At 44.5% G+C, this 15,551-nt stretch overlaps 11 protein-coding genes across 11 annotated transcripts in view; 5 read left to right on the forward strand and 6 right to left on the reverse strand.

Annotated features, from left to right (window-relative positions):
- COCVIDRAFT_112750 (hypothetical protein) overlaps positions 1-396 on the forward strand; it is a gene marked incomplete at both ends in the record, with an annotated part of 3,583 nt that extends 3,187 nt beyond the window's left edge. The window contains one exon of the mRNA XM_014696019.1: positions 66-396. Within this exon, the coding sequence (XP_014551505.1) occupies positions 66-396 (331 nt within the window). The remainder of the gene's footprint in view (positions 1-65) is intronic.
- A 720-nt stretch (positions 397-1,116) lies between these two features.
- Positions 1,117-1,875, reverse strand: COCVIDRAFT_112786 (hypothetical protein; the record flags this gene model as incomplete). Its single annotated transcript, XM_014696020.1, has 1 exon — positions 1,117-1,875. The coding sequence occupies one exon, from the start codon at positions 1,873-1,875 to the stop codon at positions 1,117-1,119; it is 759 nt and encodes a 252-aa protein (XP_014551506.1).
- Positions 1,876-2,120: 245 nt separating this feature from the next.
- On the reverse strand, positions 2,121-3,082 carry COCVIDRAFT_20270 (hypothetical protein; the record flags this gene model as incomplete). Its single annotated transcript, XM_014695993.1, has 3 exons — positions 2,121-2,204; positions 2,247-2,446; positions 2,839-3,082. 3 exons carry the CDS (start codon positions 3,080-3,082, stop codon positions 2,121-2,123), a joined length of 528 nt encoding a protein of 175 aa, XP_014551479.1.
- Positions 3,083-4,219: 1,137 nt separating this feature from the next.
- COCVIDRAFT_42216 (hypothetical protein) lies at positions 4,220-5,845 on the forward strand (the record flags this gene model as incomplete). Its single annotated transcript, XM_014696021.1, has 4 exons — positions 4,220-4,237; positions 4,385-4,521; positions 4,612-5,213; positions 5,778-5,845. The coding sequence occupies 4 exons, from the start codon at positions 4,220-4,222 to the stop codon at positions 5,843-5,845; spliced, it is 825 nt and encodes a 274-aa protein (XP_014551507.1).
- A 1,362-nt stretch (positions 5,846-7,207) lies between these two features.
- On the forward strand, positions 7,208-8,493 carry COCVIDRAFT_42217 (hypothetical protein; the record flags this gene model as incomplete). The annotated part of the gene is made up of 5 exons (XM_014696022.1): positions 7,208-7,456; positions 7,549-7,649; positions 7,695-7,968; positions 8,031-8,070; positions 8,465-8,493. 5 exons carry the CDS (start codon positions 7,208-7,210, stop codon positions 8,491-8,493), a joined length of 693 nt encoding a protein of 230 aa, XP_014551508.1.
- Positions 8,494-8,636: 143 nt separating this feature from the next.
- On the reverse strand, positions 8,637-9,423 carry COCVIDRAFT_42218 (hypothetical protein; the record flags this gene model as incomplete). The annotated part of the gene is made up of 3 exons (XM_014696023.1): positions 8,637-9,020; positions 9,088-9,232; positions 9,278-9,423. The coding sequence occupies 3 exons, from the start codon at positions 9,421-9,423 to the stop codon at positions 8,637-8,639; spliced, it is 675 nt and encodes a 224-aa protein (XP_014551509.1).
- Positions 9,424-10,099: 676 nt separating this feature from the next.
- COCVIDRAFT_20273 (hypothetical protein) lies at positions 10,100-10,933 on the forward strand (the record flags this gene model as incomplete). The annotated part of the gene is made up of 1 exon (XM_014695994.1): positions 10,100-10,933. One exon carries the CDS (start codon positions 10,100-10,102, stop codon positions 10,931-10,933), a length of 834 nt encoding a protein of 277 aa, XP_014551480.1.
- Positions 10,934-10,970: 37 nt separating this feature from the next.
- Positions 10,971-11,461, reverse strand: COCVIDRAFT_112748 (hypothetical protein; the record flags this gene model as incomplete). Its single annotated transcript, XM_014696024.1, has 2 exons — positions 10,971-11,129; positions 11,174-11,461. 2 exons carry the CDS (start codon positions 11,459-11,461, stop codon positions 10,971-10,973), a joined length of 447 nt encoding a protein of 148 aa, XP_014551510.1.
- A 726-nt stretch (positions 11,462-12,187) lies between these two features.
- COCVIDRAFT_20274 (hypothetical protein) lies at positions 12,188-12,906 on the reverse strand (the record flags this gene model as incomplete). Its single annotated transcript, XM_014695995.1, has 2 exons — positions 12,188-12,778; positions 12,823-12,906. The coding sequence occupies 2 exons, from the start codon at positions 12,904-12,906 to the stop codon at positions 12,188-12,190; spliced, it is 675 nt and encodes a 224-aa protein (XP_014551481.1).
- An 812-nt stretch (positions 12,907-13,718) lies between these two features.
- Positions 13,719-14,273, forward strand: COCVIDRAFT_20275 (hypothetical protein; the record flags this gene model as incomplete). The annotated part of the gene is made up of 3 exons (XM_014695996.1): positions 13,719-13,760; positions 13,812-13,977; positions 14,026-14,273. 3 exons carry the CDS (start codon positions 13,719-13,721, stop codon positions 14,271-14,273), a joined length of 456 nt encoding a protein of 151 aa, XP_014551482.1.
- Positions 14,274-14,857: 584 nt separating this feature from the next.
- On the reverse strand, positions 14,858-15,112 carry COCVIDRAFT_112805 (hypothetical protein; the record flags this gene model as incomplete). The annotated part of the gene is made up of 2 exons (XM_014696025.1): positions 14,858-14,956; positions 15,005-15,112. The coding sequence occupies 2 exons, from the start codon at positions 15,110-15,112 to the stop codon at positions 14,858-14,860; spliced, it is 207 nt and encodes a 68-aa protein (XP_014551511.1).
- Between the last annotated feature and the right edge of the window lie 439 nt (positions 15,113-15,551).

Genomic DNA, 15,551 nt, shown 5'->3' on the forward strand with positions numbered 1-15,551 from the left:
GTGCTTGGGCGCGAGCACCCCGACACGCTCATCAGCGTCAGCAACCTTGGGTTGGTGCTGGAGAGCCAGGGCAAGTACGAGGAGGCAGAAGCGATGCATCGACGGGCGCTGGAAGGGTACGAGAAGGTGCTTGGGCGCGAGCACCCCGACACGCTTACTAGCGTGTACTGCCTTGCTCACCTACTTGCGACACTCTGTGACTATAAGGAATCTCTTGATCTATATAGCAGAGCGTGTGACGGGTATAGCGTTGTTCTTGGAGAGCACCACCCCACTACCCGAGCATGTCGCCAACACCGTAGCGAAGTGCTTTTGTCACATGAGCAGTCTCGACTAGCAAGTTCTAGACGGGGAGGGAGAAGCATAGGAGAAGCTGAGCGGGTAGTATTTAGCTAGATGCACAGCTTATATCACCTCATTAGTGTATCTAGCAGCATAACAAATTTATTTTAGAGTTGCAGCGCTGGGAATAATAGTAGCTCGAAATATCACTCTCAGCGCCACAACCTCCAGCCACAATGCGCAGTAAGGGTTGCAGATATCTCAGCACGCTACTGTAGCTGAAAGCTCGCTTAAGACGCACGGCCGGGCAGCTGCGTTGTGACGATTCTACCTTTCGCGCGGAGAAATTGCCGGACTGCACACTCCATGCCTTAAATTGACTTTCTAGGGCGGCAGTCTTCATCTTCGCCTTCTCAACTCGCTCTCTGACCCGCCGAGCTCTTAGCGAATGTACGTAACCGCAAACGAGCAGGGAGGTTCTTAGAGAGGGTTAGTCGACAGCACTAACAAAAAGAGCGACAGCACAGTTAGCAACGCGTTCTCTAATGTCGGATAGAGATGCAGTAGGAGGACTAGTGCTAGAGTATACATGCACATTGAACCGGCCAATTTACATATATCGTGTGAGCATGCCGGGCGTCCAGAAGAAAAAGTGTCCCGTTACACCGGGCGTCCCGGCACGCGAGGATTGACATTATATATGATCTTCCTCACGCCCTATAAAGCGCGATAGTTGGATGCTAATATAGCTCTAACTTGCTAGAACGTGAAGATAGTAGAAGTTTTTATTAATGTTTAACTAGTTATTTCTACTTCTTGGCTATGTCACAATATTTATCTCCCGATGTCTGCATTTTGCCAATTCTGCTCTTCTCCTTTAATAACATCATCTTCTGATTCACTTTGATCGCTAGATGAACTATCTGTATGGTATTCAGAGTCATCTTTCCAAGAATACCAAGAACATTCAAAGGACTTTGACATGCCTATAGCTTCTACCTCTAAAGACTTAGGTAGTTTCTCTTGCTCTAGGTCTCTAGTACCTAGAAGCCGTCTACATGCATTCGTTTGGTCTGACTTCCTATTCCTAGGAATTTCTTTGCTTGTTTCTCCTCCAATAAATTGCTTAGTGCTCGCGTTTTCGACATCTAGAGCTATATTTCCCACATCTTTTATATCATACTTGACCTGATGTTTCTGACCTGCTACATTTCCGTGTTTTGCAATGCAAGGACTTGACTTGTGATTCTCGCAAACAAAGTGCTCCTGACAAAAAGGAGACTTATAGAGCGCTGCTCCGTGCTTGAATATACAACCTAGCTTAGCAAAACATCTATCCTGCTTCTCTAATTGGTTGAGGTATGGCCACGCAGGTTCTGTTGGATATTCATCCTCGAACAGCTCGATCATCTCGTCTCTAAGCTCCTTAGACTGTTCAAGGTCCTTAATTCGAATACTTTCGTGGAGAATGGCAAACAAGGCTCGCTGGAAGCCAGAAATTAGACGAATCGTAACATTTTCGTGCTTGTTGGCTGCATAAGTTTCAGCAAGCTCAACAAGCTCAACGCGCACTTTAGAGACGATTGAATCCATATCAGTGCTTATAAAAAGATGGTAGTTCTGCTGTTGTCTGTATGATGTATGCATATAGCGGTATTTGTAGTTATGCCAAGTATATATAAAAAATAAGTAGTCGACACTTTTCTACTTGTCCTAAAAAAGAACACTTGCATCAACTTTAATGACCATCTACTTTGTAGGTTTAGCTTTACGACGACTATTAAAAGAGTAGCCCCAATTTCGCAGGAAAAGCTTACAACTTCAGCAATGATATCCTTCTACTTTCTAGTACTTCTAGGTTTTTCTAGGGCGTCATCCCACTGGCGAGAGAGTAATGTCACAAACAACGTCACTAGTGGGGGCTGCGTTAGCATAGTAACTACGACTTCTACAATCGTACTTACTAAAACTTGTGCGATAGGCTCGCAAGGTTTTCTATTCCCAACTAGCCCGTCCCTCCGTTTGCCTTTACCTATATGGAACAACGGAACGAATTCGACCCAAAATCTCTCTAAGCCGACCGAGCCTAGTGTTCCTTTCTCTAGTACCTCAAGTTTGGTAGCTAATCGAGAGACACTAGTGTTCCATATCATCTTCACAACAGCTATGTATATCGGCTCTTTAGCTTTCATGCTCTGAGAAGACATCTTTAAATCATTACAAAACATAGTTCCCAATCAATGCAATTTAGCTAGGAACGGCATAACACTCATGCAGTAAAGATATATATTATCCGTGTCATATTTAATGTTATATACGTATTAGTCAAACCTAAATCTAATAACAGCGGAACCCTGCACTTCAGCACCTAATCTATAGTTATACATAATAACATAATTAGCAAAGCTATGATACACTTTAGCTAATGATACTATGAAGTATATAATAACCCCCCTTTATTTTTAGATACACTACTTTGGTTCCATGTCTTTTGTATTGCTTGAACTGTGTCTGCTTTTAAGCTCTCCAGACTTTCGACGGAAGATGCTCTCTCACTTTTAGGGTTTTCTATCCTTTTATTTTCTCGCTCTGCCAGTTTCAACAGTAGCTGCCGTTGTACTTCTAAGCTTCCTTCAATTTCATGTATATCATGATGATTGTTTCTGGTAATCCGTTTTATGACATGACCTTTGTCATTGAACACTCTGCCTTGATACCTCTCCTGCTCTATCTGGCGAGAATGGCTATTGTCTTTGATGAAATCTTGCAAAGTCTTCTCGGGTGTCCAGGTTGTAGGCATATTTAGACACTTTTAACTAGGGCGGCACGGGCTGTTTAGGAATCCTTGGAACTGTAGTAGTAAGTTTTCGCGAATTTCACAGAGTTCTCCGATTACTTTAACCTACCCTTATATATGGGTATGAAATCAAGAGGTGACTTGTGTAAGAATTAAGCTCACTAATATCCCTCCGTGTGTAGCGGAAACTCCGGTGGGCCGGAATAAACGGATGAAAGGGCCGGATCAGCAGATATTTTAACTCGATCCTATGTTTGATTAGCTAGTTCCGGCTCACGAGATTTTCCGCCATATAGGAAGGGATGCTAGATATAGCTTGAAATGTACTTCCAGTCTGAGTACTAAGAGTAGCAAGCGAGTAGGTCGTAGCACTAATCTAAGTCCCTTTGCAGAAGCTCAGAGATATCTAAACTATTATATCTAGTATGTATATGATTGAATGACGCTATATAGAACTAGCAAGGTGGGAAGACATGTGGTAGCACTAAAAAATATGGAAATTTTCTAACAAGAATCAACTTAATTCCACAACAACTTTTCTCACTTCCAGCCTGCAATTTACTACCTGTCTCTTCAGAACATATATAGCGTTGTTTCTGCTCGCTCACTTCTAGCACGTATGAATATTCTAGTAAATTTACTAGTTACCTTACTACTTGCTTACAACTTAAAAATCAAGAAATAGGAGACCATAGTGCGTAACAGACTCGTGTAAAGACTCGAATTAATAACAATTAGGAGCTGCATTTTGGGTTAAGAATTGCCACATGTACCTGCCAAGCACGATAAGGTGCTAGCAACTTTTAGTTTTTTTTGATAGTACATTGGACCGCAAAAGCCCCTAATATCCTTTTCTATATGGCGGAAAACCCGGTTAGCTGGAGTAAGCCAATCAAACATAGTACCGTGCCGGAATATTTGATGACCCTGCGCTTTCAGCGGTTCATTCCGGCCCATCAGGATTTCTGCGATATATAGAGGTAAGTTACACGCTCCTGGGTGCGAATAAATTTTCGTTTTTTGATAGCACATTGGACCGTGAAAGCCCCTGCATGTTCCTGGTGCTATGCTATATCATGATGCTTATCCTATCATCTTATGTTTATACCAAGAATTAGAGAATTTTTATATTAAAACATTATGCGCGCCATATATCTCGTACGTTTGATGCTAGTAGCAATACTCTCTCTAACAAGAGGCAGGAGTCTGCTGCTGATGAGCCGCTTCTAGATCAGATTCAGGCTGGAATGGGAGAAGAAGAGGCATGATGAGCAGCCCATCAAAGATTCTGCTAACTCTTAGTAGCTTATCTCGACAGCGAAAGCTTTTCTATGCCTCCTCGCAAGGGCGGAACCTGAATATCTAGAACATGTTTGGCCAAAGCTTCTACCACACAGGCTGTCTTTTGATAACCGCTCGAGTTTCTCTATACGAGCTGGGCAGTCTGAGCACTCATCGCATCCAGCTATTTTTGATACCCAAATATCCACCAATTTCCTTCCCACTAGCCGCTCTCCGGTCGAAACAGACAGAAATCAGGAGGACAACGTTTCCGTAGCCCATAACTCCAATAACCAAGCAGGGGCTTCTAAATGCGCTCCAAGTCCGGCCCTTTTACCTTCCTACATAAGTTCTGCTTCGATATCGCCGTCACCACCTGCGTCCACCCCTAGCCCAATACCAGAGTATGAGCCTATATGGCTGGAGGGATCTCCGAAGTCTCTTTACGCTCAACGCATGCAACGACTAGATCATCTTCACCCTGAAGTTCAGAACCACATAGCAAACATTATTTGGCTTGGCGATCACTTTCTTCAGGAAGATGTAGGGAAGTTCTTGAGATTGTTTTGCCGCAGGTGGAGTCAGACAGATCTAGGCTATCGTCCCGTCCCAAAGGATGTAGCTGGCGAAGATTCAAGAATTCAAAGCTTGTTTAAACGGTATTACCACGCTGAAACCTTCAGGCGTCGCTCGGATATAGATCGTCTTAAATTCAGATTCTTAAGAATCTTACTTTATCACGATTTCGAAGAACTTTGCATCAATATACAGAATAATCTGGAGAGATACAGACCTCTTTCCCGTGGTCAGGATGTAGCCACTGTTGCTACCGATAAATTTATCGAAGGGCTTAGTAAGGCTTCTGGGGATGTCCTTGTACGAACGGAATATCAGCTGCGCGAAAGCTTTCGAAAACACAAGGCGATCGGCAGAAGGTGGTCTATAATAGCATCACACTTTGGCCTCGGCATTCTATTAACGTGCAGCCCCGATCTAGAGACTAAAATGTATGATTTCCATGAGTCATAGATGTATTTTATCTAACACATCTAGCAATGACCACAACTTTCCTGAACGAAGTTTCCCAGCTCTACTTACATATATGACTAATACATATCCTAGAGGAAGTCAGCTGAGCCGGGAACTTGACCCTTTCGCTTGCTCGATAATCCAAGGAGTTTCGCCGCCTTTATGGCCAACATCAGCATCTTTGAACCTTGTTAGCTCTTATAGGCAAGAGAACGAGATTAAGGACGTTGATCTTTGTAAAGAGTGGCTACGTGTAGAAGTGCATAATGAGTTTTATCGTATTTTATAGAACAGACGGAATGAATTTCGATGAATTTAATCTAGATACTAAGCGCAGGTAGATAGAAAAATACTAACTACAGGAGTTATAAAGGGCCACTTGCTAAAGCTGTAGTAATGATTATTGCTGTCTCTATTGTTGCTATGTTGCCTGTTAGACCCTCCAAAGTCTGCTAATGATGGCGATAAAGATGAGTAGGAAATGTCGAAGACGCGTGAAAGAAAGGCCGATAAGGATGGTTACGCTCTCGTTGATTCTATTAAATACTAGATAAGCCTGCTCAATCGCCACTCCAGCCTTGCCTAGATGGCTATTGATATCCTGCCTATACCTGTTGTATGCTACGAGTGTGAGTGCATATTTAGCAAGCTAGTGGCCTCTTGGAGCCAACTTTGGCATTGAAGCAGCAAACCTAATTAATATAGACGATATCTATATGCACATGCTTCTATAAGATCAGAGTGATAAGGACAAGTAACTAGTCTAGTTGGTTAATTGATCTGTATAGCACCGAGCAGATTAGGTCTCTAACTATGTCTCAAGCTGAAACATCAAAGAGGCGAGCTAATTTAGCTTATTGACATCTTGTTTGAATCTTAAACTGAACAAAAGGCTAAGGCTAAATTTATTAACAAGTCCATATCGCAGGGCATTTGCAGCAGCACAGTGTTTCCAGTAGCAGGGTGTTCCTGGAAGCTGAGCATTGTTAGGAGCAAAGCGTTTCTAGGAGCAGAGTGTTTCTAGAAACGCTGCGCTTCTGGAAACGCCGTGCTCCTAGAAACGCTCTGCTCCTAGAAACGCTCTGCTCCTAGAAACGCTCTGCTCCTAGAAACGCTCTGCTCCTAGAAACGCTCTGCTCCTAGAAACGCTCTATTTCTAGAAATGCCCTGCTCTTAGAAATCGTATACTATCTAATAGTTATAGCCTAACTTTTAATTATTATTTTACTTCCTAGAAACGTTCTGCTTCTAGAAACACCTTACTTCTATAAACACTATACTATCCAATATAGCCCAACCTTTAAGTATTTACTTACTTTCTAGAAACGCTCTGCTCCTGGAAACTCTCCATATTCTCTACTGTAGTCTAAATTTTATGAATTTATTAACTTCCTAGAAGCAGAGGGTGTCTAGAAACCCTATACTTTAGAAACGCTATACTACCTAGAAAATATTCAATATAGCCTAACTCTTAGGAATTTGTCAACTTCCCTAATGTTACGAACTTTGACTAGAAGGCACATGATAGCATCTACTGGAGGCCTTGATGGAGCTTGTGCAGCTGTATGTACGACATTATACTTCTGACGATGTGGGCACCTGCACCTATACAACTACTTCCAGGCCCTATCTCCGTGGCTGGCATGGCCAAATACTGCAAGCTTATGGGTTTTTCCATGGCTATACCTGCAGCTGTCTGCACGTGCTCTTGTTATGTAAGTCTTCCCCGGCTCCACTATACGGAATCGGTTTACGACGTAGAGCAGGTACAAAATGTGTAAGCCCCCCATATTCATTACTGCACGAACTCTTGTCACTATGGCATCCTTTGTATCGTTCAGCCTTGCGATTTGTTTTATTATTGGACCCATACTAAGCAGTACGCTCACTTACCTTGATATCAGAAATCTATTCAGGGCGGAAACACAGGTTTCCGAGTACGATTACCGTTGGGAGAGGATTATAGGAATCTTTATCGGTACCAGTTCAGTAGGCCTAGCGATCACTGGGCTTATTGCAATCGCGACCGAACCCTATCCAATAGAGATATACACCTGGCTTGATGCAGTCATTATGTATAATCTCCAACTTCTTACTATCAATAATGTAAGGTGATCTGCCCACCTCGATAGCTAGTCTCCGACTAATAGGAACTTCAGCTCGCCCGAATGCTTCAGATCTTCATCTTTCGTCCCTGGAATATATGGGCAGTACATTTGGTAGCAATTCTAGCTATACTGGACATTGCTTCCGCTGTTACGTAGGTGAACTGAGTTTGTATCCGAGGTTGTCTAATTCCAAGTAGAGGCAAAGCAGCATCTCCTGCTTATGAGTCAGCACTGCTAACTCGTTTCGGTACTGTATCGCTTTTCTCATTAGGACTCTCATACGAGCAATTAGAGATCCACAAGAACTCAGGATCTGACCATAGAGACGAAGAATATATGCGATTGTTGCATACCTTCGTCTTTACGAATGCCGCTGCAGCATCTAGCCAGCTTTGTGGCGCAATCATCACCTTTAGTTTCGCAATTACTAAGAAAAGCACTTCCACTGAACTACGACAGGGTATTTTAATGGTGAGTCTTAGTCAAACCTTATCTCGTTATCTAACCTTTACTAGGCATGTACTTTTACACAGCTATTATGTTATCTTCCTTTCTATGTTAATCGAATATGGCGCCGAATTCTGCTAATAGCTGATTGGATAAGAAGACTGCGCCACTTATTCGTCTTTAGATTAGGAGACGAAAGCAATGTTTAAACAGTGCAATAGTAGAACAAGAAGGGTTGCGAGGGAAAACGCTGATTAGAGGCTATGCGTTAATTCGTACATCTATTTAGTTAGAGATACGATAGTTAGTGGCATTATTGTATATTCTGCGCTGAATGTTTGGGATGATTACTGTGTGGCTATGCGGCAAGAACTTGTAATTGTTCAAAGGATAGAGTTTTAGTAGTACTTACCCTATTCGTCTCGGTAGTTAGTATCATTAATTGATAATTCCACGTAATGGCGAGGGGTAACTGTAGCTGTGGCCTTGCAATGAGCTAAGCCGTTTAGCCAAGTCGAAGCGCTTTCTAAGCCCGTCCCAGAGGGGTAAGGCTAAGTGAGTTTTCTATTCCACTTTATAGTATATATAGCCATAATGATGGCAGCTAGTTTAATATAAATAACGTCAGTCCTGCTTTGTAGCCACTATTCGATTAGAATATAGCCTTGCTATATATCTTCTAAACCTGTTTACTAGGCATGCCTGTTTGACAACCACTTCACAAGTTTGGCTATCGGCCCGCCGTTTAGCTTCTGTTCGCAAGACCCATTACTCACGTGCTGGAAGAGTCCTGAAAGTTTCGAAAACGCAGCGTCGCATTCTGGACACCTGAATAGATAAACCGCACTGAGGTACTCTTCCTCGAAATCATAACAGCTGAGGATGTCGTCACGGTATTCCTCGTCCAGGAACTTCTTCCATTGATAACACATTGCAGCTGACTCGTTTAAGTCAAGAGTATCAATGCCAGACGTACACGTCCCAGACTCTAGATGAATGATCATTCCAGAATAAGTAGTGAAGGATCGAGTGCAACCATAGCATTCGATGGAAGGCTCCAGGTGCACCAGCTTATGCTATTAACTATTAGAGCGACGACTGAAGCAGGGTACGAAGAGAACATTCGAACACGGTAATACCTACATGTCGCAGATTATTAAGGCTATCAAAGTGACGCTCGTATACCGTACACACGTTATCGTCCGTCAAATGCTCCTTGTACGCTTGGCTGTCCGGTATCCACCACCCACCATCGTCACAACCGTCGCATATAATCCTATGAAGCGTGCTACGGTGGTGTTGTACCAACTCATCATAGGAGGAGCCGTCGAACTAACAGACATCGCAAATGTGGTGACGAGCTGAGGCATCGTAGTGCTGGTCTCTTGCTCGACCAGTATCTAATGTTCGGTCGCAACGGCGACAGTAAGGCTTAGCAAAAGTACGAGTTCTAGCATAGCCTGTGCGGATAGCAGTCATTATAACTAAACTATGTTAGACAGAGAATGAGCATAGGCAAAGAGTTGACTGGATACATGGCCAAGCTCTGCGGGACTAGAGGAGATCCGCCCGCCAAGGTTCTGCACAGCAGCTACAATAGTCTCGTGCACGAGTTATTGCCGGACCAACTACTAACATAGTTGCATCTTCATCAGCCTTGCGTAATACTTCGGCTTGTAGCGGGTCCTCGCAGCGGTTAAGATAGAGGTCAGCGCAAGCCTAACCAATACCCAGGATTAAGTAATGGTCATTTCGCGTCTTCGCATTTCTTAGCCACAGACCTACTGACTCTGAAGCGTAGGCAGATAAATTATTGCTAACAGCGCTTGAGCAGTCGCTATCGGGTAGGGTGCACTCTCCTAAGCGTCACGCTGCCGCCTAAAGCGGCCTGTGCGTCATCCTTGTTCTGCGTCTTAGGACGTCGCGCCCGCCCTTGGGTATTCATCCTTCTTTGAGTGGCGCGTCGCTCGATTGCCGCAACACCATAACGTTCCAACTTCGCCTCTTGCAAACAAGCTTGGTCATGGCCCCAATTCGTCCACTCCCTCCTCCTCCTCCTCCTCCTCCTCCTCCATAGTAAGCTTATCTTTGTCTCTGCCACGTTTCTCTTTGGGCTAACAATAGCCCTGTCAGTGACTTTCCTGAAAAGCCTGATATGCCCACCATTTTCGACACCGACCTCACTACCGTCGTTGATATGACGAAAGCTAAGAATATCGCTGTGCACAAGATTGACAAGTCGATCTGGCACCTGCAAGACTCTAACCGCATACTCAAAAGAGGGCCTAATGTAAAGGTCGCAGAGGCAGAAGCTTTGCGGTTTGTCGCCTCGTCAACCAATGTGCCTGTTCCAGAGGTGTTTGGCGCTTACGAAAGAGATGGCTTTGGAAACATTTTTATGTCTAGGGTTATTGGAACACCGCTACATGACGTTCTGCATACCTTTGACGAGGCACAGGTGGAAACAGTGACTGCACAACTTTCAGGATTCGTTCAGAGCTGGATGGGTCTACGTGGTGACTTTTTTGGGTCTATGGGCTCCAAACCATGTCGAGATGTCTTTTTTCAACATTTACCTGCTGCAAACATGCCAGACCGGGAATATGGCCCATTCAGGTCGCGTACAGAATACTGTGACGGGCTTATCGATGCACTTCGAAATTCCCGGCCTTATGGACGATTCGATGCCAATGATGCACACCTAATAGAAAGAATCCAGCGCCTTGGGGACGGATGCGCTGTATTCTGCCATGGAGATCTCACCCCAGACAACATACTCGTTGATGACCAACTCAATGTGGTTGCTATCCTAGATATGGGAGTTTCAGGGTTCAGTATCCCTGAACGTGAATACTTCGAAGCAAAGTCGCGCGCTCGTAATTCTTTGTGGTCTTCTATGATCGATCAGATAATCCCAAAGATACCAGATGACACTTATGCCTTACTATTAGAACTCGAGCGTGAGCTCGTTCGATATAGTGGACTATGAGGTTTACCTAATCCAGATCTCCCTTGTCACTCCAATTCTACCTTCTTGCTGCGGTCCATCTCCCACCCACTGCTGCTGCAACGTCTTTAGAAGGCTTCCCGACGACTCCTTGAATCCAACCTGAGGTACCGGCAGGGAGTAATTCCTCAGCTTCGAGTGCAATCACGCAATCTAGAGTCCAGTCTTGACATCGATCCTGCATTGATTAGAATTATATCTAATCAGCAATGGTGTTCTTACTTTATTGTTCCGCGGTGCTGGTTCTTTTGATATGATATCCACAACCTGATTATACTTTGTCGGTTCGATATAATCTAAAAGTACCCTTCCTTCACAAGTCTGGCTTTCTAGTGGGTGACCGCTGCGAGTTTCGAACTGATAAATCAATCCTTCGGAAGACATCAACTGTACGTGCAGGAGGTTTCCAACTTCGTTTCCCTGACGGAAAATCAGAAAACCCCAATGGGAGCGGTGGTTCGGGTCTTCTCCGTCCCCATAGATTCCGATCGACAATGTATAGTACGACATCGGTCTCGCGCAACGCAAATTATTCCAAGCTTAGTATTGGGAGGTATTCAAGAAGATTAGAGAAGAGTGGAGGACTGGCTGAACACGATGAATGAAGGGACTGTGTTAAATACACGAAAGATGCAGTATAGACAGATTTGGGATCATCTCCGCTTCCAAGTTCCTGCTAACCAGTGTATCTACATGGAAAATTCTAAATTCAGCTCGAAGTACACGTCTCACCTGATCAAGGCAGCCCGGCAGGCTCTCAAAAAGAGATCAATGACCGCAACTGCTCATAATGGCATTATCACGCATAACAGTATCCTGAACCCGGACTATACAACTAAAACCCCAACTTTGTGTCTGGGAATGAGGGATAGAGGCTGTTGGATCAGGTGAAGAAACTGTCATCGCCGCGCTTTCTAAAGCTAAGCAAACTGTTTATATCTAGGAGCCACCACTTAAGGACGTAAAGCACAACAATCTACTCCTCCTCTCCTCCACGCTCCCTTCTCCTCTCTATATGTTGAGTTTTACACGTACTGTTCTTGCCCACTTACCTTATAGCATAACTTTATCCTTATATCTAGGCGAGAGACGCGGGAGGTAGACGTGAGTAAACAGCACAAGTGCATCATGGACTTCTTATTACACTATGTACAAAGAGTTGACACTTTGAAACCCAACGTCCGCCATCGCGACGGTTCTCTATTCAGATGCTCCTGTGGGATTCTGTACCCTACTCTAGTCAGGACGAACCCTGTTGTTGGCAAGCCTGCGCAGGCGTTCGTAAATGTTTTTGTAAATGCGCTCGTACGTCACTACTAGCTCGTTTTCGGGCGTCTTGCAATATGGGTAAATGAACGTAGCAAGTTCCCACGAGAGAAGCTCAACTCCAGTACATTGGACTCCGTTGATGACATGTGTGGCTGGATCAAACGCGTAAGGATATCCGTTGAAACCAATCGTGTAGAGCTGAATAATGGGGTATCCCTTGGCAGTGAGCCCATACCTGGCCTCCTTACTGCTCGGGTCGCGTAAGAGCTCGGCGATAAGGTAGTGGGGCTGTTCGGTGCCATTGACGACAATAGGAAGATCTGGGTTCGCGTCGACGAATTCTTTCAAGCCGTCTGTAGACATGACAGCCTGCCATGAGCCATCGGGCGGGAACTTTGGTCGCGACTGCGGATGGAAGATACACAATCCAACAGGGACTGCGACCTCAGGAAAGTAGGTTGTAAGGAGGCGATAGTGTTCTGGAAATGGTAGGCCATAGTCATGGCACTTTCGCAGACGATAGCCCTGGCCTGAGTGTAGTGGTGGTTGGCCCACAAGCTGTTCAACCTAAGCAAATTGTCTGTTAGAAAGAGCGCGCGCACGGCGTGGAAGCGGGACACAATAACTACCTCTGGCAACTGGCTAGCAGCCACGTACGTGGCGACGCTGCTCTCGGATGTTATCATGGTGAGTAGGTTAAGGGCTTGTAGTAGGTGCAGAGCAGATAGGTAGAAGAGGAGTGTAGCGCGCGAGCAACGATCCGCGTGTCCACGCCCAAGGCAAACGGCAAACGGTGGGAGAAGACTCTAGGGGCTAACGGTCATGTTGAGTATCTGCGTGCTCTTCTTTATATCCTCCCTCGTGATCGTAGATACGCCAATCAGAGTGGTCATATCGACCTCGTCAATATTGACATCTGCATCACGCGAGCGGCTAGCAGACGGGGATACAGCTTCTCACTTAGGTTAATCGCGGGATACACGTTGTCTCTTGCTGTGTGTCTCCCGCTTGCTGTTTGGTGTCGTCATAATGGGAGTGGCGTCATGGACATTCTAGTAGACATCTTGGGCCGACTTCATGGTGCCTTCTTTAAGGTTCCAGCTCATGTTGACGCCTAGTACAATGTTGTACAACCTAAGGAACCTGTCCTGGTCGTTAAGCAAATAGTCCACTTTGCCTGCCTTATCTAGTGCATTAAAGTCTGGGTGACGGTTATCAACGAGTCCACCGTTATAGCCATGCGGGTGCTTCAGCCCGCCCTTGGTTACTTCGCCACATAGACTATATGCGTTTATACTTATCTATATGCAGGTAACATGCGCCGCGCTGTATAGGACTATTGACCCCTATGGGGACTTGGGATGTCATTGCGTACCACGTCCGACAACCCAACTAGTCTAGCCAAGACTAGTAATATATAGTGAGCTTTCAGTCCCTCTTATAAGATCACTCCTCTTCAAACCTACAGTCAGTGCATTCTCGAGAAGCCAAGAGAGCAATGAGTTCTCAAGATACTATTCCAGATGATACACTATATCAAGTATGCATAACTAGATATCACACGATTAAGGATTATAACTAATTATCTTAGGAACATCAAAACTACCTGTTAGTCAGGGATGATGTCGTTTACCCAGCTTCAGATCTACCAGAACCAGCACACGCAAGCAAGCCGTCTGGTGATAAGAAGAACAAGGAGCAGCTTAGTAAATTCATCTCGCGCGAGACCAAAGAGGCAGTCTTGCATACCAATACTAGTAAGGTTATCCTCCCTACATATAGAGTAGCGCTTAAAAATTATATAGAGCGCAAGTTTGAGGAGAGCAATACCGAAATGAATACTCTAGACAAATTAAAAAATATGGAGGGGTGGCTAGAACGTATGTTAGGTGAAATAGCTGGCTTGATCTCTGATTTCGAAGAAGCGCCCGAATGCACTCATAAGACTTTGCATAAAAGCGGCAAGCTCGTTAGATGGGCAGATAGTACTGGTACCTCTGGCCCTAATGACGATGAACATCGCGTTGGGAAAAAAGCACGTAGAAACCTTTAAACTCTGAAATAGTTCTTCGAACGATTCCATCGATTAGTTCCTACCTCACATGTTCTTGTGGCTACTTGTTAGGAGGGCTTGACAGAACACCGAGAAAACATAATGAAGCTCTCTGATGACGACGATATCACTAGCTTTATGCTTTTGCTAAGTGAACTATGAACACTACGCTATCGAACCACCTTCGCCAACTTGCTGCGTTAGACATGAGATTGTCTCTAAATCTTCAAACGGGACATCCACTGTCTCAGCCATGTCTGGTGATAAGTGTAGGGAGCTATTTTCCCAGCTGTTTTCCCAGCTGTTTTCCATCTTAGATCTACTTTCTTGTATGCTCCCTACATCAGGACAGTCGTTCTTGTTCCAGGAACCATGTACGTAAGCTAAGTGTGACGAGGCACATCCATTTGATGAGCTGTGGTTCAAATATGACGCCGAGTTTGATAGGTCATGATGATATACCGGACCATTACTTGGAATAATCGGCGTATGAAAGGTAGCATCTATTAGAGCCTCTGCTTTTAGCTTATATTGACACAGAACTATAGAGGTTAGATATGCACTCTCTACTTAAAGGTGGAGTTTTAGTGTAGATTCGCACCCTTTTCTAACACTTCTATGGCTGCTGATGTGTGCAGCAATCGCTCCCGTAGCGATACGTTGTTGGATTCGAGCTCTTTATTCTAAATTAATTAATAAGATAGTTTATCTATAGATGTTTAATTCCGAACCTGGCGTTCAAGAGTATTAATCTGATTTTTGACTCTCTGGCGCGACTTTCGTTGACTCTCCCGGTTCTTTTTTCTTCTCTGTACAAGTTGGGCGGCTGTGAGCTTCATAATGTTATGCAAATTTGCTTCTAACAACCGTTGTGATTAGGTCGATAGGGAAGATAGTTGAATAAGATTAAAGTAAATATTTCTCAGTAACCAGCATGATGACAGTAATTAATAGTTATAGAGATGCATTCATAAACTGACCCAGTAGAAAATGAAGACATAACTGAGGCTAATAATACCGCTAACTAGGCTTCGTTAGCCGTGCAACGCTGCTCAAAGAGACACGTAAATACTGCTTAGTACTGGTATCACAAGTCGCGTTGGTGGTACAAGGCAAGCAGAACAGATACTAGAGTCAGTTCCTCGCACCCAAAGCGTACCAGGAAGCCTCGGTGCTATGGTGTAGTATTATATAATTTGGAGCGCAGCTACAACTACTACATATAAGTTGTTGAGTGTTCGTGGGCGCTGACTTCTTGTGACCCCCATATGCCCAGTT

The sequence above is a fragment of the Bipolaris victoriae genome (genome assembly GCF_000527765.1).
Source record: "Bipolaris victoriae FI3 unplaced genomic scaffold scaffold_137, whole genome shotgun sequence".
Lineage (NCBI taxonomy): Eukaryota > Fungi > Ascomycota > Dothideomycetes > Pleosporales > Pleosporaceae > Bipolaris > Bipolaris victoriae.